This window comes from Sardina pilchardus, chromosome 8, assembly GCF_963854185.1.
Source record: "Sardina pilchardus chromosome 8, fSarPil1.1, whole genome shotgun sequence".
NCBI classification, from domain to species: Eukaryota; Metazoa; Chordata; class Actinopteri; order Clupeiformes; family Clupeidae; genus Sardina; species Sardina pilchardus.
In genome coordinates this window covers 27,290,089-27,315,088 of record NC_085001.1, presented here as the reverse complement: position 1 = coordinate 27,315,088, position 25,000 = coordinate 27,290,089, and the positions used below count along the sequence as shown (strand labels likewise).

At 44.0% G+C, this 25,000-nt stretch overlaps 4 protein-coding genes across 4 annotated transcripts in view; 2 read left to right on the top strand and 2 right to left on the bottom strand.

Moving 5' to 3' along the window:
- The window catches only part of si:dkey-178e17.3 (thrombospondin type-1 domain-containing protein 7A), an 18,696-nt gene extending 15,711 nt beyond the window's left edge, over window positions 1-2,985 (bottom strand). Inside the window, exons 1-2 of the mRNA XM_062544173.1 lie at window positions 2,669-2,985; window positions 2,211-2,549 (exon numbers count right to left, since the gene is read on the bottom strand). Coding sequence (XP_062400157.1) covers window positions 2,211-2,460 — 250 coding nt within the window. The 5' untranslated portion in view covers window positions 2,461-2,549; window positions 2,669-2,985. The remainder of the gene's footprint in view (window positions 1-2,210; window positions 2,550-2,668) is intronic.
- A 934-nt stretch (window positions 2,986-3,919) lies between these two features.
- On the top strand, window positions 3,920-8,425 carry LOC134089125 (tripartite motif-containing protein 16-like). Its single transcript, XM_062543457.1, has 6 exons — window positions 3,920-5,156; window positions 5,457-5,552; window positions 5,931-6,164; window positions 6,529-6,682; window positions 7,209-7,268; window positions 7,481-8,425. Exons 1-6 carry the CDS (start codon window positions 4,575-4,577, stop codon window positions 8,017-8,019), a joined length of 1,665 nt encoding a protein of 554 aa, XP_062399441.1. The 5' UTR covers window positions 3,920-4,574; the 3' UTR covers window positions 8,020-8,425.
- Window positions 8,426-8,811: 386 nt separating this feature from the next.
- LOC134089727 (E3 ubiquitin-protein ligase TRIM47-like) lies at window positions 8,812-13,238 on the top strand. The gene is made up of 5 exons (XM_062544172.1): window positions 8,812-9,393; window positions 11,241-11,336; window positions 11,478-11,711; window positions 12,298-12,397; window positions 12,682-13,238. The coding sequence occupies exons 1-5, from the start codon at window positions 8,812-8,814 to the stop codon at window positions 13,212-13,214; spliced, it is 1,545 nt and encodes a 514-aa protein (XP_062400156.1). The 3' UTR covers window positions 13,215-13,238.
- Window positions 13,239-13,598: 360 nt separating this feature from the next.
- Window positions 13,599-25,000, bottom strand: part of si:dkey-178e17.1 (tricarboxylate transport protein B, mitochondrial) — a 13,894-nt gene continuing 2,492 nt past the window's right edge. Inside the window, exons 3-8 of the mRNA XM_062544171.1 lie at window positions 20,478-20,616; window positions 20,189-20,273; window positions 19,076-19,180; window positions 18,477-18,592; window positions 15,773-15,846; window positions 13,599-15,636 (exon numbers count right to left, since the gene is read on the bottom strand). Of these exons, the coding sequence (XP_062400155.1) occupies window positions 15,522-15,636; window positions 15,773-15,846; window positions 18,477-18,592; window positions 19,076-19,180; window positions 20,189-20,273; window positions 20,478-20,616 (634 nt within the window). The 3' untranslated portion in view covers window positions 13,599-15,521. The remainder of the gene's footprint in view (window positions 15,637-15,772; window positions 15,847-18,476; window positions 18,593-19,075; window positions 19,181-20,188; window positions 20,274-20,477; window positions 20,617-25,000) is intronic.

Here is a 25,000-nt window from a genome sequence, read left to right as displayed (position 1 = left end):
CAAACACATGTCTCATAAATATCACTTCATATGCCTGTCATGTGTGCCTGCCTACATGTGTAAATCACGTTTCATGTGCAGTCAGTTAAACTGCAGCAGGCATGCAGCTTGTATGAGAGGAACCTCCTTGGAGTGCAACCACAGTATGGCTCTGCACTTCCCACAGATCCAATCCATCAGCCATGAGATAATGCCAATTATCAGAAGACATAACATCATAACCTCATCCGGGGGACATAGGAAAAACAAATGGGAGATGGCCTTGTGTATCAGACTCAATATGGGGCCAGAAACAACACACAATGTTTCATGAGAGGATATTTCACAGTGTCCCGTAAGATATGAAATTGTGAAGGTCAGTGCTCATTTGTGTCTAACAGGTGTTTGAAGCTTATGGTTGTGTCAGGATAACAAGCTGCATGTAGTAACCTCTGTAACAGCTGAAAAATGGTCTCTTCATCTGGAACTAATCCGATACTATTTCAGGAGAGATGCATGCACTCTAAAAAATAAAGGTGCTTAAATGGTTCTTTAAATCTCAGAGTCAAAACTCTGTGTTGAACCATTACATCAGGCGAAAGGCTGCCTTGATGTTTTTTTTAAACACTGAAATAGGTTCTTCTATGATCTGCATGGATATGACATGCATCAACCGGTATTGGCCACACTTATTTTTTAGAGTATGTGTTGTCTTCAAATCATGTTAGTCCCCATAAAAGAAATTAATCCCCCCCCCCCCCAACACACACACACACACAGTAATAATAATGTTAGTCATAATGTATGGCCCCATGTCACACACACACACACACACACACACACGCATGCACGTATGGATGTATGTTGTTAATAATGAAGTAGGGATGGATGTTGATGTTGATCATAATGTATGGCCCCATGTCACACACACACACACACACACACACACACACACACGCATGCACGTATGGATGTATGTTGTTAATAATGAAGTAGGGATGTTGATGTTGATCATAATGTATGGCCCTATGTCAGTGTAGGGGCCCCTGCCTCCCCCCTCCACCAAGGGCCCCTGGCTGTCTAGTGCACTTAGGCTACAGCTTCCTGAGTCCTGACAACCCTTCACTCTCCCCTGTGACGTCAGCTATTGGCCAGCAGTAAGTTCAAGGTAGATCAAGCCAGGTTCATACCAGTGTCTGACTCAAGGTATACTACCATTTATTTACTCATTTTATTGATGATGTAGGCTATGTTGTGGACTATGCTGCTCTTTGGGCTATTTAATACCCCCTGATAATAAATGAAGTGATTGAAATGAATTGAATTACAGGTGTCTTCATGGGTAATAGCTTTCAGTATAGGAGTGCTGTTGGGGAGAGCTGACCATTTCAAAAGCATCTCTGGTATGGAGGGGAGGGTTAGTTTGAGCCTAGAATGAGAGGCATATGTTGACCAAAATTACTATTATCCACGCAAGATTCTTGTGAGGACATCTTTTTTTCAAGTATTAGTTAAGTTCGTACCGATTATGAATGATGCCTCGTCTCCTCTGGTATTATCTCACTCACACACTATGTTGCGCGTGTAGATTAATGTCTAGAGGTTCTTCACAGACCTAAGCTAAAGGAGGGGTTTATGATGCCAGACAGTGCTGGTCTCTTTGAACAGACTACAAAGCGCACTTTACTGAGTACAAACAAACAAACCGCAGACCGGTCACAGAGCTTTTCATAAATGCCCTCTTGTCTGTGTGTCACGGTCGCCGAGTTCCTCCGTCACACGCGGTATGTCACACTCTCTCGCACCCTCTCAGTGTCACATAGCCAGCGAACAATGTTGGCCTTAAACATTGCGGGCCGACTTTCCATTTTAATTAGGCCTACACCATGCGCGACATTCAGCCTGTTGCTTTTGCCATCCGTTCAGAAAGATGAAGGTCATCAACAGTCTGAACTCACCTAACATATCACATCATATCTAGCCTACATCTTTTCAGCGCATTTGAACAAGTTTGCTTAGGTTTACTCTCCGTGTGTCATATGGGGAGCACCAGAGAGTTTGCGTTTACATCAATCAGACCAACATATTTTACTAATTGTATCACTGCTATAACTGAGCGGTTGTTGTATAGCCTACTGCTTGTATCCCAAACCAAATGCGATTCGATATGGCGCTACCTGTAGGGGGAAATGTTCGGAGGTCGGAAACTCGGAACAGGTGCAAAAACTCACCAGATATTTGACACACGCTCTTGTAGTCCTCGCAGCAGTCCCCGGTTTTCTGGCAATATGTGTCGCAATAACACACAGTTTTTCGCTTAGTGTACTCAAAACATTCATTGTTCCGACCGCTGCAACAGTTGGGCGACTCTCTCTCACCGCAGCCTGCCTGTGCTGGCTGGACAGACATCCCCAGGAGGAAGACCAGAAGTCCGCAGAGGGCTAGTCCGGAACATCCCGACCAACACCGCTCCACTCTCATGGTGTAAGTCCAGTCTAACTGAAAACAACTTTTTTGCTTTTGTTGGCTACTGTTGCGCTCCTGAGCCAGTTGCGCACCAGCGTCTGTACCTGTACAAATATCGAACGGTGTGAAACAAACAGTTTGTCGAATTAAATCCAATCCAACACGTTTTGTACCCACTCGGTATAGAATAATATAAAAAAGGAAAACAGGAGAAACTGCGCACTTTTGTCAACTGGTTTTGGTGAGTGGAGGAGGAGGCGCTGGTTATTCCTGTAAGCGACAGGCGTAGTCTCTCCCTCTCTTCACTCTATTCCTCTCTCTCTATCCCCTCACTCTTTCTCTCTCCCATGCTTTCGTATCACCCTAGCGAACAACACCGCCCCTTGGAGAGCTCAGGGGTGTCATTAAGACGAGGTCCACACATCTGTTGCCACTGAGCCTGTCTCCTTACTCACTCAGCGGCCGTTCCTTAGGTAATTACATGCTCCAAGTTAGTGCCATCGCACCATAGCCATCAATCCCAGCCGGTGTCATTCACGTGTCTCCTAATGCATCAACCAAACAATAAAAGTGTCAAAAAGTTACACAAATGTTGTGGTATAGCACTGGTATAGCACTGGTATAACTTCGGTGCGCCTTGGGGTGGCCTATGCAATTGATTAAGGACACATGTGACACATTTCACCGAGGCCACTGAAGTCACGCCTTTTTGGCGTCCGGGGAAAGCGAGGCCCGGTGACAAGTGTCCGTGTGTGTGGCTGTCACACCCCGTCCCTCCCAGTCATCCGCTCCATTCAAAGCTGACAGCGAAAAGGACAACTGGTGCTCCTCTGACCTCCACGGGAAAAAAAAATCACCCCACCCCTCTCCACCCCCAACCATAATACCATTAGTTTCCCTTGAGTGGCTTCGAGAGGACCATGCTCCATTGGGGTGCATTGTTGTCATTCACATTGTGTTTATGGTGGTATAAGCTACTGTAGGCACGAACGCACACACATACACGCGCGCGCGCGCGCACACACACACACACACACACACACACACACACACACACACAAACACACAAACAGAGGACAGAAGGGGATGTAGTGGCGCGGTAGCCGTCGCGCGCACTGAGGCTGCTTGATGCGTAAAAGGGTCAAAGCAAAATGTGGACTGGTATTAGGACAGAACTGGCAAATGTGCTTATTTATGATCACATGAACGATTCGCACATTTGTTTATGAACCAAAAAAAAACTAACCAACCATTTTGTTCACATATTATTACGTTATTACGACAGTGGACCTATAATTAGAAAACTGAATGAACATGGGCTTGCACAACAGCCACCACCCCCAGGTTGTCCCAAACCTCAGAGGCCATCCCTTCATATATGATTGGCGCCCCCATGTGGTTATAGACCAATAGGACGACGGACTACATGGATATATGACACCTGCCACTGTCAACATACCCTAGTAGCCAAGGCTGTGCTTACGACTGACTCTATATCGGACCTGCAGGTAACATAGTTGTTGTCTAAAATGTTGTTGTAACACAAGACCAACAACTGTTTCCAAACGCATGTGAATTCAGACAGCAGATTAGATTAGGTTGGCGTTTCAAGTTCATACGCAGTGGTGGCCTTATGACAACGCGCTCCAAGCCTCTCCAAAACATGTCGTAGCTCCTAGGCTAATCTCGGCATGGTCCAGAGTAGCCTGTAGCCTGCCGATTTAGGAGAGGTGTGTAATCGAGACGTCGCTGGGATCACACAAAAGCCTTCAAAGTGTATCGGTCATAAAGTTAAGGACATTTATCAAAGTTTTTTTTTTCTTAAGACATTATAAAGACGTTATAGCCTAACCTCCTATCTGGAGTTGGGAGAAGAACCATGACTTAGAAGCGGCCGTTCTGTAGAGTTTTTTTCCCAAAGATTCTATAGTGGAAGATTTTTCATTGCTTCCATGGTTACCAAAAATAAAATGAGATTTGCGGGTTTCTGTAGTAACTCTGGCTACGCGTAATACGGCCCCATAGCCTACTGTTTACTTTCGATTTAAAGAAAACGGAAGTGACAATCGTCCCCAAATCACGTGCAGTCGGTCGTTACAGAGGGACGTGTTGGGCGCAGATGGTAAAATATGGATAATGTTTTTTCAAACGACCAGGATGCCTTCTCCTGTTCCATCTGTCTTGACCTGCTTCGCGTTCCAGTAACAATACCATGTGGACATAGTTACTGTCTTAACTGTATTAAAGGATACTTTGACCAGAGAGGGGACCAAGGAGGCACTGCTCAATGCCCCCAATGTAGGCAGACGTTTTCTGCCAGGCCAGCTCTCAATAAAAACACTATTATAGCTGAACTGGTGGAGAAACTGAAAGAGGCCCGATCTCCACGACCTCACTGTTTTGCGGGTTCGGGTGAAATAGAATGCGACGTGTGCGGCGACAGTAAATCCCGAGCCGTCAAGTCTTGTCTCGTGTGCTTGGCTTCTTACTGCGAGACTCACCTGAAACTTCACAACGAGCTCAACCCAGGTGGGAAACACAAAGTCGTCGATGCAATCGAACGTCTGCAGAACAAGATCTGTCGTCGCCATGACAAACTCCTCGAGGTTTTCTGTTGCACTGATCAGCAAATTATATGTTTGCTGTGCATCATGGATGACCACCGAGGACATGAAACAGTATCCGCCGAGGCAGTAAGGGCCGAAAAACAGGTGAGGTCTGCAGCTCCTGAAAGTTGAAACGTCAAAAGCCTACCGGTATTTTCTGTACATTTAACCATGTGACCTTCTCTAGAATAGAACATGTCAGCCTACATAATGGCTAATAACGTGTTACATCAGAACTCTAATGTTCTAATATGTCAAGATAATGTGTGTGCTATGTGTATTGGAGGGACAGTTAAGATGATGTGTGTGCTAATATTGGAGGGACTTGGTGGGCCACGCCCACTTTCCTGTGTTCACACATGGTAGGCCTTCTGATGGTTTATTGCTGTACATGTCCCTCTGCAGAAGCTATTGTGTGAGACTCAGAAGAAATCAAAGAAGAGACTTAAACACAAAGGGAAAGAATTTCAGGATGTTAAGTATGCAATGGACACTCTGAAGGTAAGCATGTCATTATTGGCAAGGAGACAAATGTTGAGAAGATGGAAATTATACATAAAAATGGGGAAAAATCACTGCATAATAAAGTGGCAATTAGTGTGTTACAATGCAGGCATCATTCATTTGTTTATGACATAATTAATGTATGCTGAGGGCACCACTATACCATTGTGAGTTGATTTATAGGAAATAGATTTCCTAAGATATGATTTTTCTCATCATATCAACTACTTTGTATGATTTTTACTTTGTGTTGCTGCAGCAGCCAGCAGCTAGAGTAGCCAGGCAGCTACTGTGTTACACTCGGGGGGCATGATGTTTAAGATGCTTAAAATCAAACATTTGTTTTACGTTCATCTCTTTCCTCTGTTATGCCAGCGCTCCGCAGCTGCAGCCGTGGCAGATAACGACCGATGCTTTCAGCATCTGATGCGCTCCATCGAGAGAAGATGCTCTAGAGTGAATGAGCTGATCAGAGCTCAGGAGAAGGCTGAGGTGAGTCGGGCTGAAGGACTCCTGAAGAGACTGGAGCAGGAGATTGCTGAGCTGAAGAGGAGAGATGCTGAACTGGAGCAGCTTTCACACACAGAGGACCACATCCATTTCCTCCAGGTGACAGTGGTGCGCCCTTTGGTAAACGATTAACATCGATTTCTCATACAATGTGCTTTTAAATGTATAGGTTTTAAATGTAAATTAAAACAGTTAAAAAATAAACAATCTATTTATTCTTGTGAAATATTGGAGGAAAAATAGCTGTCCATACTGTATGCAACATCTCTCCTCGATCCTCGATGCTCGGTCCTCCAGGCTCGTTCCCACTGATCTATAAAGAACACTCGATAGACTATCCCATTGTTGCTGTCCCATCATTCTTTATCTAGTGGGAATGAGGGGAACGAGGAAGGATAAATGAGAGAGCCCCTTGGTCACAGACTCCTCATTGGGTTGTGGACCTTCCCTCTCCACTTTTCAGAGTCTTCCTCTTCTGAACGAGCCATGTGGAACAGATATCAACATCCGTGTCAATCCACACATCTCGTTCGGGGAAGTCGGTCAGTCCTTGTTCAAGCTGAAACAACGCCTGGATGACCAGTGGCCAGAGGAGGAGGCAGAAACGTCCAAAGCAGGTAAGCTCAAACAGCTTGAATTATACAACAATTGGGTTCTATGGAACTCATTTTTTTCCCCTGATTGGCCGAGAGACGTTCCATGAGTTGAAATATCCCTGGACATTTCAACTCAGACTTTGCACAGCTAATAATAAATCACTCCGCGATGCAATGCTTCGTCCTGAAGGGACTTTGGCCGCTCATAGGCCTACTGCTAGGCCTACTTGCCAAAAAGAGAAAAGAAACTTAACACAATGTGTCTTTAGCAATGACTTGGCTACCATTTCGTGCACTCCGCTAACAAAATAAGTAGTTCTGCACACAGATTGAAGTTGACAGTTTCAGGTTTTGCTTACTAGTTTATACACTGAAAATCATCAAGTCGTTTTCAATTGCCTTGTGTGTAATATACAGCACTTTGTGCTTTGTACAGTGTGTTGTGGGGTAATTATAGGTAATTAGGTATTGGTATAGGAAGGTATAGGATTGCACCAACAGTGTGCTGTATTAATCTCTCTCTCTCTCTCTATCTCTCTTCCCCCAGTTGAGCGCATCCACACAGTGCTGCTTCCTGAGTATCGGACCAGAGAAGAGTTCTTGAAATGTGAGTGACACACACACACACACACACACACACACACTCACTCACTCAAGCATCTACAGTGGACCAACACAGGTCACACACAGATACTCATAATAAAAATAGTGAGATAAATGACTATAAGTTCATGTGAGTGGGTGAGAGCCCTCTTTTAAATGAAATGTCACTGTTCTCTTTCACTTCTTACTTTAAAAAAACAAACAAAAAAAAATCAGGCTTCCATCCATTCACCCTGGACCCTGCCACAGCGCGCAACAGTCTCCATCTCTCCAAAGGGAACACGCTGGTTTCCCACAGCAAAGTGGCCACATCCTACCGCAATGGCCCTGAACGATTTGATGGGTGGCTTCAGGTGCTGTGTATGGAGGGCATAACTGAACGCTGCTACTGGGAGGCTCAATGGAGTGGACACTGGGCCAACATAGCCGTTTCATACAAGACTATCAGCAGGAAGGGAGGGGGCAACGAGTGCAGGTTTGGATATAATGATCAGTCCTGGAGTCTGAAACTCTCCAGGTCCACCTCCTGTTTCAGGCACAAGAATAAAGAGACGAAACTGCCTCTAGTACGCAGCTCCAGAATAGGAGTGTATGTGGACCACAGGGCAGGAACTCTGGCCTTCTACAGCATCACTGACACAATGACCCTCCTGCACAGAGTCCAGACCACATTCACTCACACACTCTACCCTGGGTTTGGGTTTGATTTTGGTCTGATACCTTATAACTCTTCTGTTCAGCTTGTGGGAGAATAAGATGTAGTTTGTTGTGTTTACTAAGGAGCATGGCGACTCCACTAGTAGGTTTGTATGTCAGGTTTTTGTTTGGAGGATAACCATGTATTCAAGGAATGGCAAAACACCCTTTAAGTTGGTATGAGAAGTGAAACCAAAGGCAGGTTAACGCTATAAAGATATGACCATTGATTATACAGTTAAACAATGTATTTGGATATTACGTTGAGTTGTACTGTAGGTCCAACTTTTCAAATGTTTTTAGATTAAGCTAGTTGTTTTGTTCTTTTAAAAATGATGTTGACTTTTTCGGCTCGATCCGTTGCGGAGCTCCATCTGTGCCTGTGCATAAACTGTGTCAAGCCCACCTCTGCTGTGCTGCAGCATGTGGATTTGAAAATAAAAAATGAATGTATTGAATAACTTACCTCTTATACTGTTATTTGGTCTGAAGGCATACATCTTTTATGCATCTACATGACATGACTGTATGGACATGACCATTTCCAGTCAGTGTTTCTAATTTTTTCCTTTTTTTATCCAGTAAAAATGCAGACATACAGTTTCTCTTTCCATCTCTCTGTCACTCTCTCTCTCTCTCTCTTTCTCTCTATCTCTCTCTCTTACACACACACTCACACACACACACACACACACACACACACACACACACACAGAAACCTTTGTACCTGTATGTGATAAGCTGAAAGCTCTCAACGTGTTTCTAGAGACGGAAGTGATCGGTCACTCTTACGGTTTCGACGCCTCCTGTGTGTTTGAGTGTGTGTCCGTTCTCAGGAAAAGGGTAAAAAAATGGCAGACGGTCAGCCAACCAGTCAGCAGTCCTTCATGTGCTCCGTCTGTCTGGACCTGCTGAGGGATCCCGTCACCGTCCCCTGCGGTCACAGCTACTGCATGGGCTGCATCGAGAACCACTGGCGCCACCAGAGAGCCGTCGGAGTCTACAGCTGCCCACAGTGCCGGCAGAGCTTCCCGTCAAAGCCCGAGCTCAGGAAAAACGTCCTCCTGGCCGAAGTGCTGGAGAACCTCAGCCCCACGGATGTCAAAGCGGCCCCTCTTCCTGACGGTTGTTACGCTGGCCCTGGAGATGTGGAGTGTGACGTCTGCATCGGGAGGAGACGCAAGGCTGTGAAGTCCTGTCTGGAGTGCCTGGTGTCCTACTGCGAGAGCCACACCGGGCGCCATGACGAACTCTTCTCAGGGAAGAGGCACGCGTTGGTCAACGCCTCGGCGTCTCTGAAGAAGAGGATCTGCCCTCGCCACCACAGGCTGACGGAGGTGTTCTGCCGGACGGACCAGGAGGGGCTCTGCTACCAGTGCATGCTGGAAGGACACAAGAACCACGACACGGTCTCAGCAGCAGAGGAGAGACAGGTGCCCATCACTCAGCATCACACTAATCCCACTTCACTAACTACAGATTCATAATTTAGCACTTAATCTCACGTCACTAACAACTACAGATTGATAATTTAGCACTTAATCCCACTTAACTAACAACTACAGATTCATAATTTGGCATCACACTAATACTTCACTAACAAATATGGATTCATAATGTAACACTTAATCTCACTCCACTAACACAGATTCATAATTTAGCACTTAATCTCACTCCACTAACTACTACAGATTCATAATTAAGCACTTAATCCCACTTCGGTGACAATTGAATCACTCACTCACCACATACATGTTTCTAGCCACAGGCTCATTACTGACCACAGACTAATCTTATACATTCACTACACTCACATTTACATGTATGCATTTAGCTGACTATAGTTATCCAAAGTGACTAAGATTAACAATCAAACGATGACTCAAAGGGTTTTAGTATAACAAATGTAAATCACTAACCACAGACAGATCACTAACTCAGCCCTTAATCCCATTTCAGTGACATCTACAGATTCCATCACTCACTTACCATAGACATTTCTATCCACACAGAGTAATTTTACATTCATTATAGTTACATTTACATTTATGCATTTAGCTGACTATAGTTATCCAAAGTGACATAAAAGGTAAGATTAACAATCAAACGATGACGCAAAGGAGCCCTTAGGATAACAATATAAATCACTAACCACAGATGCATCACTTGGCACAGGCAAAGCATTCACCCCAGACTCATCAGTAGCCATGCCACTGAACACTGGTGAAGAATTACACTAAAGGCATGGTAACTGGTTCATTAAGTCTCAGATACTCTTATGGTCACCAGTAGTAAGTTTAAGATTTGCTTTTGAATTTACTGATGTAGAAACACTGACAAGACGGGAAAGCTACAGTATGAACTGTTGTCACTACAAGCACTAAACACTGACACGTTGCACTTGTTTAGTAATAATTAAGCCAGCCACTGGCTCTGGAGCCAGAGCTGGGGATCACTGGATCTGTTAACTGCTAGCCTAGGAAGGATGCAGTGGTGTACCCAAGTGTTTATAACTTCTCCTAGTTCTCCTAGTTCTGATGCGCACTAGGAAGTTTTCATAGTCTCTGTATACAGAACTCCTAAAGGACATTTTTGTTGTGTCTGGTGTGCAATAGCAAGTTTTGAATGCACACCTGAAAGTGTCCACTTACGGGCAATGGGTGTCTTGAGAGCTTGAGATAATCCTGGTGTGCGCCAGAGAGTTTTTCACATGTGCCTTAAAAGGCTCTGTATATCATAGAAGTAAGAAGTCACAAAGTCCAGGCCGTAGGGTGATATAAAATGTCTTCATCATTAGTAGGCCTACAAAGTGCACTGAAATCTGATTTATCTCTAGCCTAGAAATCTAGACACCCTAGCGGGGCAGTTTATATGTCAACAAATCCCATATGAAACTGTCTAAAGAAATAAATGACATTTCCATCAATGAAACAGAGATTCTGTAAATTAACCTGACCAGCCAGACCCACATCAAGATGTAGGGTCTGCGAACTCACCATAGCAGGGCTCAATCGGAGAGACAGAGTTAAATATGTATTTTCTATGGAATTGAGTAAACCTTTGTTTACAAGAAAGAATTTAGTGCTGCACTTCTGAATTTGGTAAGAGTTAATACACCGATTCTGGAGAATTGTGTCTGTCCTCAAGATGTTTCCTTTGTAATCATGATCTGGATAAAGAACATATAACAGCACTTACTTACTCACTAACTTACTAATTAATTCATTTATTTATTTTATTTTATTTATTCATTCATTTTATTGTGTTTGGTTTGGAATAGAAACAAGAGCAGCAATTGCGCCTAAAAATCAAGCAAGGAATCCAGGTGAGAATGGAGAAGTTGCCAGAAGTGAAGACGTCTTTGAAGACTCTCAAGGTGAGTAGGCTACTGACCAGAGGAGAGCTATGCATTGGTAAATGTGAATTACAACTGCCCCTGTACACACAATGCAATGCAAAGGGGGACTGAAGTTGGATGAGTGGTCATTTTGTTGGTTGTTTCTTATACTACATTCAGAGTTCTGCACAGACAGCAGTGGAGGAGAGTGAGAAGATCTTTACTGAGATGATCCGCTCCATTGAGAGAAGGCGCTCTGAGGTGAAAGAGCTGATCAGAGCTCAGGAGAAGGCTGAGGGGAGTCGTGCTGAAGGACTCCTGAAGAGACTGGAGCAGGAGATTGCTGACCTGAGGAGGAGCAATGCTGAACTGGAGCAGCTCTCACACACTGACGATCACGTCTTCTTCCTCAAGGTAACTTGCAGAAAATGGATGCATTGTTCTCATGGGTTCTCTTCATTCAGAGACAATAGCAAGTGAAGCCTTTGCCATCCCTTCTCAAAAAGTACTGTGGGATTCCAATCAGATTTTTGAACTACCAAAAGTATTGGGATTCCAATAACAACAATCCTATAGGATTTAGGAATCCTAGGAATTTGATTGGAATCCTTTTCGACATTTTGGACAAGGGATTTTGATAAGGGATTTCTCTGTCATTTAACACAATGTCCAGTCTCTCTACATAAACCATGAAACTGAGGATCTCCTCCCCATCGACGGCGGTGGGAATCCCTTTGATGAAATAAAAAGAGCAGTGTCTCATCTCAGAGATCAACTCAACAGCTTTAAACTAGAGGAAGGTATTAAATCTGTTGAAACTGGTTGGTGGAATCTACAAAAGAATCTAAAGCATTTAAATCTGACCCCAACTGTAACATTATTGAGGTTTGTGTGTGTGTGTGTGTGTGTGTGTGTGTGTGTGTGTGTGTGTGTAAGATTTCATATATTAAATATTGATCTTAAATCAAAGCACAACTGATCTATTGTAAAGTTGTAAATTATACTGTTGTTTAAAACTGCAATATTTCCTGCTTGTCTTTCCATAGTGAATCCGGCGGTTCTTTTGCCAGAAGCAAAGACGAGGGCAGAGCTTTTGCGCTGTGAGTTTGAAAGACGAACATTTTTAAATAACCATTTACAAGGGACTTTTTGAGAACTCGAGGGCCTCATGTAGCTAAAAATTCAGAATCACTTCTAGTGCATTGCTTTTTATATGATTTTATTTATATTATTTGTTAGAATTAGAATAGCATCTGATCACTTTCCACAAAATCATATTATTTAACGTATTTTGGTGCAACAAAATGTCAAATAGACCTTTATAGATTATGCTTAGTATGAATTATTAGCAGATGTTAAATGTTTCCTATGCTTCATTTCACAGATGTCTCTAAGTTGACCCTGGATCCCAACACAGAATTCAGGCACCTTAGACTATCTGAGAAGAGCAAGATGGTGTCACTGCACATCCGAGCCCAGTCATATCCTAATCATCCTGACAGATTTGACAGCTGGTCTCAGGTGCTGTGTAGAGAGGGTGTGTCTGGACGCTGCTACTGGGAGGTGGAGTGGAGTGGGCGTGTTGGTATAGCGGTCTCATATAAAAGCATCAGCAGGAAAGGAGGGGGTAATGAGTGTGGCTTTGGATACAATGATCAGTCTTGGTGTTTGGATGTGTTTAAGTTGCATTGCATATTTCGGCACAGTAACGAGGAGGTTCATCTGCCTGTGGTACATCAGCCCAGAATAGGAGTGTATGTGGACCACAGCGCAGGAACTCTGGCCTTCTACAGCATCTCTGACACAATGACCCTCCTGCACAGCATCCAGACCACATTCACTCACACACTCTACCCTGGGTTTTGGTGTCGATTTCAAGTATTAGACAGACATGGATCAACAGTGAAGATTCTCTGAGATAATCTGGACCTATATTCTTAACAAAACCATACATACATCGATTCGACATGCATACATTACATATACTGTATGACATGTTAATTTGTTTAATTAATTTTTTTGGCATTAATGTGGAATTGATCACATATTTTCATCTTTTTTATGCCAGGATTATCACAGGCATAGGTATCAGACTGTAGGTATGGACAGTCACACACACACACACACACACACACACACACACACACACACACACACACACACACACACACACACACACACACACACACACACAGAGAGAGAGAGAGAGAGCAAGAAAGAGAGAGATTACTTTTTCATCTTCAAGGAGAAATTGCAGTGTTACAGCAGAGGGAGAGAGAGAGAACAAAATCAAGACGAATATGTATTGCATTGTTATTTTATTATTTGATGAGTTAAGAAAATAAAATCGCTCTATCATGTCTCAACAGAACAGTGGCACGAAGAGAATATTGACAATTCCACCAACACAGATTACGAGGCACAGCCCAGACACACACACACACACACACACACACACACACACACACACACACACACACACACACACACACACACACACACACACACACACACCAGACACACACACTCACTCATTCACTCTCTCTCTCTCTCTCTCTCTCTCATAGGCACACACACACACACCCACACACACATACAACAGCTTCATTCTCCTTCCTAACATCCAGGTAAAATGAGATGACACCATCATTAGACATTATCTTCTGAAAGAGATGTTTATCATAGTCATTTGAGATGCTGACTGTATGAAATGACAGATTGAACACAACATTTCACTAATCAACAACAGAGAGCCACTCAGCACCACACACTGCAATGAATAAGACCAAGAGACCCACGCCCCACACACACACACACACACACACACACACACACATATGCACACTGTAGACACACACATGATTAAAAAATAAATCAATTAGATAAAAAGATAAATTAGGTTTTTAGTTACATTTCAAACTTAAATCAGGCACATGTGGAAAATGTAAGGAATTACTGAAAATCAATACAAAATATAGTTTATTAAAACCAAAAAAAAAATCTGTTTTTAAAAATATCCCATAATAACGTAAACAAGGGCATCAATGATAACCAAAACCCCCCATGAATGTAGAAGGATCACAAGTGATTCTCTTAAGGCCCCCTATGGAGGCCTTTGGCATGCCTGTACCAAAACCCCAAAACTAGAAAGCAGCAGCCCAACCAAAGGAAAATACACTGAAAGTAAACACATCAGTGGAATGAGATACCCTGCAGCACACACACACACACACACACACACACACAGACTATCTCTCTCTCTTCCTCTCCATCTCTCTCTCACTCACACACACACACACACACACACACACACACACACACACACAGACTATCTCTCTCTCTTCCTCTCCGTCTCTCATACACACACACACACTCACACATACACTCATACTCAACTTGGCACAGTCTAAGGAATTTGTGTCTGTTGTTGTTGTTGTTGTTGCTGCTGGATATCTCATGAGCAGCAAAGTAATTGGTCTTTGCCTTGAGGCCAGACAGATAAATACTTTTCATATTTGCATATTTAAACATTTTAACAGCATTTCCCCACCCATACTAAATAGACACTTAAAATTAAAGGCTGATTTATATAATGTAAGAAAGAATAATTACTTGTATTTCTGCTCTTTATCAATCATAAATAAATATGCTAAATATACTCTCTCTATGATTTCATCTCTGCTCATTTTTACAATCACTTCTGAAGAAACGTACACTAAAATGTTCGTCTGTGCACTTCTAGACTTTCAAAGTGACATTAGTGTGGTCCGCTAAAAGTAAAACAAACATGTAGGCTACAGCCACTGGGCAACATTGGCACAAGTTACACACCTGACATCACATTACCATAGTAACACCATCAGGACCACAATCTGTTAACCTTAAAATGCACAACACAGAGAACGGACCAATAGGCACTAAGAGATGTGTTTACATGTACAAGAGGATGGACCAATGGACATTCATGTATGCAAATGCATCACTGGAAATGCACCAATGAGAAGGGGTCATATGAGTCATGGAATTTAGTGACATGATTTTGACAGTTGGTCTCTGTGCCAACAATGTATTCCTCTATATTCAACAATATTCCTCCATTAATAAGTTGGAGAATCTTCTAGAATCCTTTAGCACAGTGATGACATCCCTTCGAACTTGCCAGGATGACGAGCCTCTTCTACCCTCTTCTCTCTCTCCCCCTCTCTCTCTCTTTCTCTCTCCTCACTACTCCGTCTTCCACACTTTGTTGAGGACCTTGACCACCTCCTCGTAGATTATGAAGACTATGGCCACGTCCAGACATACTCGACCAAGCCGAGGAACTGTGCCCTTATAGAAACTGATGAAGACAGAGAAAGAGAATGTTGTTTGAAGTATTTCTTGTACTGTACACAAGTTCATCAAACACTAGCTTATCAGTAGAGGTTGAAATCACACACACACACACACACACACACACACACACACACACTTACGCTGCGGGTCCCTCGTGTCTCATAATCTGCACTGCACAGTCCAGGGTGCTCTTATATTTATGAGCCTCCAGACCCTGTGAGAGAAAACAGCACTAAGATGAGTTACAGAGAACAAACAGACCCTGGGACAGGACAGACCAGGGGCCTCATTTATAAAAGTATCGCGTAGAAACCATCGTTCATTTGATCTTAGATAATTTCTGATATGATCGTACGTGTGATTCAGAGAAACGAACGTACGCACAAAAAAACGTGCGTACGCCACTCTTGCAGATGTGGCCATTATAAATCGCAAATGAACGTGAATTTGTGCGCAGCCGGGTGATTTTAGGTCTCCGCCTTGTACACGCCCCTACATCAATATCATTAGCATAGGCTTTAATGCAATCAATGGCTGAGTTGTACCTAAAATACATATATTGAAAACTGTAAAGGCCTAGCCTATGCCATCTGATGTTAACCTATGTTTATGCGCTGTTAGTTCGAATAATTAATTATAATTTTCCAAGCAGCGCTTTCTGGAAAGAAATATGCATCCATGTCCATTGTCCTCTGCTTGCTTTTATTCCTTCTGCTTGCAGTAATGTAGTAGGCAATGTGTGGCAAATGTAGTAGGTTTACTTTGGTAATAGAACATAGTAGGCTACCTTATGACGGAAATGCCTACAGTACATCATACTAATTTAGGCCTATACGTTATGGTACAGTATGGCGTTTCCAATAGGCCCAGGGTTAGATACTGCCCATGTAGCCTACGGCGGACTACATTATAAGCGAGATACTGTATGTCATGTAGACCGAACGTTTATGGATAGGCTATGTTTTTACTGTATAGCGAATAGTATAAGTACTGTAGCTCACCGGTCATTCTTCATTCATTCTGCGCGTCGGGATTCAAGCAATATCGATGTCAGCGACTGTTTACTTTCAAGAATGTCAGTGACCTTTAGGCCTACCTTTATATATTTTAATATTTTAGCCTGCATTATCCTAATTGTTATTATCCACGTATTGCCTTCTGATCTTGGGCACTGCCATCAGACACAGGCTATGCAATCAGACGCAATTATGAAGATGCAAAACTCTGCTTTTCAGAGGATAGATTATGTCTATTTACCTTTATATAGGCCCTATTTTTATATAAAGTGGGTAACCCATGAATTCTGTGATCACGGTAATGCGCCTGTTCGTGCGTTTGATAAAGGCAACAATGCAATTACCGTGAGAATGGAATGTTAACACCAAATTCTTGAATTTCCCCTTGGGGATCAATAAAATATCGATCTATATATCTATCTATCTATAGATTATGTCTATTTGCGATGTATAGATGGTGAAAAATACCTGTCCATATATAGCCTACATTATAATATTATCTTTATGTTGTGGAGCTTGGAATATCATGAACGCAAGTCATATTTCCCTCTTCTAAACAAGCGTAAATGGACACTTTATGGTCAATATCGATGGGAACATTAAATATATAGATGACTCTATGGCCTGCCTGCTTTTTTGAATGCTATGAAATAGATAAGATATAGCCTAGGCATGGCACGGGTGTAGTAGTAAAATAAGAAGTGGGTAACCCATGAATTCTGTGATCACGGTAATGCGCCGTTTCATAACGCATTCAGAATATGTTTGATTATGGTAGAGGATATTATTAAGTGTTTATGAAATAGATAGATAGATAGATAGGCTAGATAAGTAGATAGATAGATAGATAGATAGATACTTTATTGATCCCCAAGGGGAAATTCAAGATTGGTGGATTAAATGGTTCGTATTGATGAGTGTTCATATTGTGAATGCAGATAATACAGTGTGCTTTTTCAATGTTAAAAGTTGAAATAGGTGAATACGTCTTTGGAGAGGTTGATAAACTCTATTTTTGAAATGCCTGGGGTGAATAAACTGCGTTTACTTACTTTTAGCCTCCACTTTTAGCCTCCACTACAATATTATAGGATTTTTTCACTTTCCTTTTCCAACCTTTAAGAATTAGTTAAAACTTTAACTTCTATACTTACTACTTACAACTTCTGCTGATATTGATCATGCATATGGTAGAGAACTACATGAGATCGTTGGTCTTCTTGGAATTTTGAGAATTCATTTGGACCTCAGATTACTTGCAGTACCCTGGCACTACCACAAGGAAATGGTCGTACGTCAGGTTGGAACCTGACGTGGAGATAAGCACTTTTCCACGTCAAAGACGGTCTTTATAAATCTGAGCGTTGGCATGGATTTGAGCGTACGCACGGTCTTAGATCAAATCTGTGCGTAAGAAAGTTTTATAAATGAGGCCCCTGGACATTCAATACAGAGCTACAGCCTACAGACCTGCAGCTCTGAGGAAGGTTAGTGTAGAGCTATACAGTCTATCCATGGCTTTCATAGGGTCCCTTTCCACAGGTCTTGAATTTCCCCTTGGGGATCAATAAAGTATCTATCTATCTATCTATCTATCTATCTATCTATTGATAAGCACCATGCAGTCTGCATTCATACTCTAGGTGCTTGATTTTATACACCTCTGGAGAGGGACCATGTGAAACCCACGAACAGACCTGCTGGTGAGCTAATCCGTAGTACAGTATGTTGATGTAAATGGCCATGATTTGAGTATTTAGAAGCTGATAGATGGTGTATGAGGGACTGCAGAGAATAGCCAGTGCTGGACAGTAATGCTGTGTCATACCTGCATCCTGGTCTTGATCACATCGAGAGGCGTGTTCCCAAACACACTGGCAGCCCCAGCGATGGCCCCGAACGTGCCCGTGATCACGGGGTGCATGGCTTTGTCTGGGTTATCACCTAGGAAACAGAATAATATAAATGCGTAGGCCTACACGTACAGTACATCATAGTTGCTTTATTAAATATGACATATAGTGGGTAAAATTATTTTTTAAAAAATCCCTGGAGAGCCTGTTGAACTATAACTGACACCGAATATATGTTCTCCAAGTAATGACCGTAATCAAGTAATGTCAGTTTTTGTCACTGCTGTCTTATTTCCACTGCACATTTACAGTACTGGCCAGCAGAGGGCAGTGTTCACAACAGACATGGCAGACAAAACACAAAGCCTATGGGAGCACTCACATCTCCTTCAGACTCTCACTGGACACTCAGGCCACTATAATTAGCACACACACACACACATGCACACACACACACAAACTTACATAGGTTACACACAGGCACGCGCACACACATACACACACACACACACACACACTTACATACATACAGTAGGTTACACACAGGCCCACACACACACACACACACACACACCTTTGTACCAGTTCTTGAGTGACGTCATGACGTAGAATCGTATGGCCTGATTGGAGCCCTGCTTGAGGACAGTTGCCGTGAGACCTTGGTATGTTCCTCGGATACCTGGCAGAGAGAGGACAATCAGTAACCATGGCGACGGGAGGGCACAGAGCCACGTAAACTCCCTCAGCTGTGATCAGCTGTGCAGCTGCCCTGCAGCCTAATGAGACAGCATCCGTTACCCCTGAAGATGCTCGGAGTCCTGGCTCAGCTGCTCAGGAAGGATACCAGACAGTAACACTCTCCTACGACTGCTATGGCGAACCTGATGTTATACGCTCCTTTGCTCTCCATTCTATATACTGTAAAGCAGTACCTTCTCTAATTTTCTGTACTCTAACACTGTAATCAAATCAGATGTGCTTTGGATTTATGGCACATTGAAGAGTGATAATTGTGTTGAGGAGTTGCAGAGTGACAAGGAAATGACATAAAACCCATCTGAACTGCCACTCCATACAAAACGTTTACAGTCCAGCTCTGTTTGAAGCTCAGCACTCCTCTCTGACACACCTCATGTCTACTGACTACAACAGCTGCACAGTAAAGCCCAACTAGCAAACTCTGCTCTGTTGTGTTCAGCTGGTGAGGAGAAACCCTGGGGCAGAGTGGTAGAGAACACAGAGTGGCGACACTCCCATATGAGACCGTGGAAGAAAATGGCAGCGCTTTCCCAAGCCAGTTTCCGGGTTATGGGAGTTTTGGAACTTCAGACGGGCAATCTCTTGATCAGAAGTCAGTGAGTTAATTGATTACACTCTCCAGCATCCAGAAATACACCCCACCCTGCGATTCAGCCATTCAGCCATTCAGCGCAGGTTTTCTGTTCTGGAACTGTTGATCGTGTGGCGTCGACATCAAAGAGTGTCGCAACTCTCTCTTTCTATGGCTCTGCCCTGGTGGCTTCACTCAGTAAGGCAGGAAGTCAACAGCAGGAACAGATCGAGCATATTCACAAAAATGACGGACATCACCCCACTGGACTACGGTTTGACTTTTAGCACATTGGGCGCACTATCACACATGCCCACCAGAGGGAGATAAAGACATGTGGACTGAGACTCTATTTACCCTGGGTCCTGATGATCTCCCGCACTCCATGGAAGAAGCCGTGGTACTTAGGGTTGGCCGATGACTGATCGTGAATGAATTTAACCTGGGGAAACAATGAGGAGAAACAGATGAGAACATGTTGCATTCTGCTGGTTACATCAGTCCTCTGGATTGCCGACAGAGCTGAATGAACTGAATTGAACAGAACTGAATTGAATCAAAGTGGACATAAAAAAAACATAGAAAGACAGAAAGGGGTCAAGAGAGGGCGAGAGGACAGACCGTGACCTCTGACCCCCTAGCGTACCTTTACGGTCTCCATGGGGCAGACGACCACCACGGCCTCCATGACACCTGCCCCCAGGCCACACATCAGGCCCCGCCCACTGTCCAGACGCCCTGACTCATCACGCATCTGATTACTGAGGAACTCAAATACGCCAAACCTATCATACACACACACACACACACACACACATGAAAAACACAGGTCAGAGCAGGTCGTTATATGGATGTTTATTACCACATAAACACATAAAAATGCCAAACATAGCGACACATCATTACAAAAACATACACACTGTCACTCTCTATCTCTCTCTATCACACTCACAACACACACACACACACACACACACACACACACACACACACACAGACACACACACACACACACACACACACACACACACACACACACACACACACAATTACAACCACATGAACCCGCACACATAAATACCACACATAGTAATTCAACACAGCAATTCGCTAAAAATACCAACATTCTCTCCCCCACACAAACCAACAAGCAATCACATGCACATGCACATGCACACACACACACACACACACACACACACACACACACATTCTTATACACTACAGACACAAACACACACACAGGCCAGAGGCATGCAATGGCTTCTAATTCCCGGATGTCAGTGGCAGAATCGACCCAAACAGCAGAATTCGACTTTCCATCAAAACACACTCCAGCAGCCAACATGAAAAAGAAAAACAACTTCCTCTTCCTGTTCAGGCCCTGAGGTGTCATGACAACCGCTACCATGGCACCTCCTGGGGTTCCATACGTTGCAGCAGCAGCAGGTCTCAGGAAGTTCGCCTGGTTTGTTTACGTATATTTATTTATTATTTATTACATACTACTTAGGCATTTCTTTCATTATTATTTACTGATGATTACTTGTTTGTTTATTTATTTATTTATTCAGTTATATATTTATTTCTTTATTTTTACGCTGAAGAGTCTCGCCGCAATCAGTCTCTGTGGAGACAGAAGAGGCCATCAGGGGAGCGGTGCGCTATTTTTAGCACAAAATCCAATTGTGGGATGAAAAAAAGAGAAAGAGCCCCAGTGAAGAAAGGGACCGAGTGGAATGGAGGATGACAGGGAGAGATGGAGAGAGGAGAGATAGAGAAGAGAGTGATGGAGAGAGGAGAGATAGAGAGAGAGGAGACAGAAGAGATGGAGAGATGGAAAGAAAGGAAAGATGGAGAGAGGTGTATGGAAGTGGCAGATCAGAGAGAGAAGACAGGTGGAGTAGGAGAGACTTCAAAACTGATTACTCACACACTGACCAGTGACCACCATGATGAAAGAGTGAAAAATAAAACGTCTGTCCTCTCAAGAGAGCTGACTCACAGACCCTTAGCTGTTTGTTAGCATTGCTATCCTCTCAAGAGAGAGATGTTCACATAGACACAGGAGGTGTAGCTCAGCTGACACAGACCCTTAGCTGTGTGTGTGTGTGTGTGTCAGGGACACTGAGGGATACTAGTTTAACTACACATAAACATTTAATGTTTCTATACAGTATACACACAGTAAACAATGCATGAATATTGTTTTTATATCGCCAATCTGTATGTTTTTTCTACGTTTACAGTACGTCTCTCTCTCGGTCTTTGAATTCCTCATGGCTGCGTTGAGAATACAAATGTCCTATAGGGCTGTGTGTGCCATTTAAGCACTTTGAGTTGAATTGAATTTAAATGAATTGAACTGGAGAGATGGGAAGAGATGGACATGGTGGGGGTGGAGGAAATGATGATGGAGGTGAAGCGAACAGGTTGGATGAAGAGATGGAGGAATCGCTGAGAAAGGGGGGTGGATGTAGGGAGGGCGGAGATTGATCAGACAGAGGACAGAGTGGAGCAGTTGGATGGAGGAGGGTGGGTGGGGTGGGGTGTGGTGTGTTGGAGAGGAGATGGAGAAGAGGAGGCATGTGGGGTGGGGTGGGGTGGTTGGATGGAGGAGAGGTGGGTGGGGTGGTTGGAGGACAGGGCTGATGAAGTGCCAGTCTCCTTGCGTCATGTCTGCCTGTACCCATGATGAAGAAGAACACGCTCAGTTACTGCTCTCCTCTCTGCTCACACACTCTATCTTCCTGTTTCTCTCTCTCCTCTAAGAATATCTGTCTCTCTCCATCACACACACAACCAATGATACACATACACACACACACTTTTGAAACACACACACACACACACACACACACACACACACACTGTGGGTTATTTATCTTCCGCTGTAATGGCATGACAAGGCAGAAAGCAGCGCCAAAGAGACAGGAGAGATGGCCAGTCAAATACATTAGTGTGACTCTCTCTCTTTCTCTCTCCCCCATCCCCCCCCCCTTGGCCAATCAAATACATTAATGCGCTCCCCCTCCCCCACCCCTATCTCTCTTTCTGTCTCTCTCTCTCTCTCTCCCTTGGCCAATCATAGTATGACTCTCTCTCTCTCTCTCTCTCTGGCCAGTGAAATACATTAGAGTGACTCCCTTTTCTCTCTCTCTCTCTCTCTCTCTCTCTTTCTTTCTCTCCCTCTCTCCATGCCTGGCTAATAAAATGCATTAGTGTGGCACTCCCTATCCCTTCTTCTCTGTCCTCTCTTACTCTTGCTTTCATACCCCCTCCCTATCCTTCTCTGTGTCCCTCCTTCCCTCTCTCCCTCTCCTTCTCTGTGTCCCTCCTTCCCTCTCTCCCTCTCCTTCTCTGTGCCTCTCTCTCTCCCTCCCTCTCTCTCTCTCTCTCTCTCTCTCTCTCTCTCTCTCTCCCTCCCTCCCTCCCTCCCTCTCTCTCTGGTCACCCTGTGTATAGTGCTGTGTGGTGCTGGCCTGAGGGCAACAGTAGGGAAATGAAGTGATGTTTCTCAGAGAACATCTAAAGCCAGCGCCAGCGCAGAGACAACCTGAACACACACACACACACACACACACACACACACACACACACACACACACACCTTTCCTCCAACACTAAGACATTCACCAGTCACACTAGTGGAGGTTTCAGAAAACAAATCACACTGTAGTGTAGAAATAGGCCTGTAAAAATAAATAATGCTTTGCTCGTTTTTCTCTCTCTGTCCTTCTCTCTCTCTCTCTCTCTCTCCCTCCCTCTCTCTTTCACATAGACAGGCTTCGCATGACTGGCCCCTGACAAATGTACTGGAGGTAAATCTTAAGGTTTACCACACACACACGCACACACACACACACACGCACACACACACACACACACACACACGCATGCATGCATGCACCGACACACTCTCTCTCTCTCACACACACATACACACACAGACACACGCACACACACGCACACACACACATATGTACACGTCAAACACACCCCTTGTAAACTTTTCCCATAAATGAGCAGAATGCCACTGATTCATCATCTCCTCCATCCCCAGCAGAGCCAACAGGCCTCTCATTGGGCCCCATACATTACTCTAACATCTGGGCACCGCTCAGAGGGTGGAACGAGGGATGAGAGTAAAAGAAAAGAGGGGTGGTGTTCAGAGGGAGGAACGAGGGATGAGAGAGTAAAAGAAAAGAGGGGTGGTGTTCTGGGCTCCGTTTAGAGCGGAGGAACGAGGGATGAAAGAGTAAAAGAAAAGAGGGGTGGTGTTCTGGGCTCCGTTTTAAAGGGGAGGAACGAGGGATGAGAGAGTAAAAGAAAAGAGGGGTGGTGTTCTGGGCTCTGTTTTTAAGGGAAGGAACGAGGGATGAGAGAGTAAAAGAAAAGAGGGGTGGTGTTCTGGGCTCTGTTTTAAAGGGAAGGAACGAGGGATGAGAGAGTAAAAGAAAAGAGGGGTGGTGTTCTGGGCGGAGGGTCACCACTCACAGATGAGTCACCGCCACCTCTGTCGTCACAACAACAACAACCTCAAGACTCGCCCCTCCCCAATGGAAGAGTGTGTGTGTGTGTGTGTGTGTGGTTCTGGGTATGGAAATATGGGTGTAGGCCTATGAATCTCTCTACCTCTCTCTCTCTCTCTATCTCTCTCTCATTCTGTGTGTATTAGATTGTGTGTGTGTGTGTGTGTGTGTGTGTGTGTGCGTGTGTGAAGGGGGGTTGGTATCTGCAAGGTCGATCCCTCTCTCCCTCTGTCCTCCTTATCCCTTGTTCCTGTCATCCTTCCTGCAGTCCAATCAGCTAATGAGAAAGAGAGTTAGAGAGTTAGAGAGAGAGAGAGAGAGAGAGAGAGAGAGAGAGGAAGAGAGAGAGGAAGAGAGAGAGAGGGAGAGAGTTGGCCAGAGAGAAGGAGGTGTGACTGCACACTATGCAATCAGTCAAATTGAACACACACACACACACACACACACACACAGAAGGGATGGGTCTCTAAAGTCAAGAGGCTGACAGTCCCAAAGCTCCACAGCAGCACCTGAATCAGCAGCATCTATCTATAGGATCTCTGACAGTAACCCCATCACCCATGCAGCCTTTCCAAGAATGTGCACACACACACACACACATACACACACACACACACACACACACACACACACACAC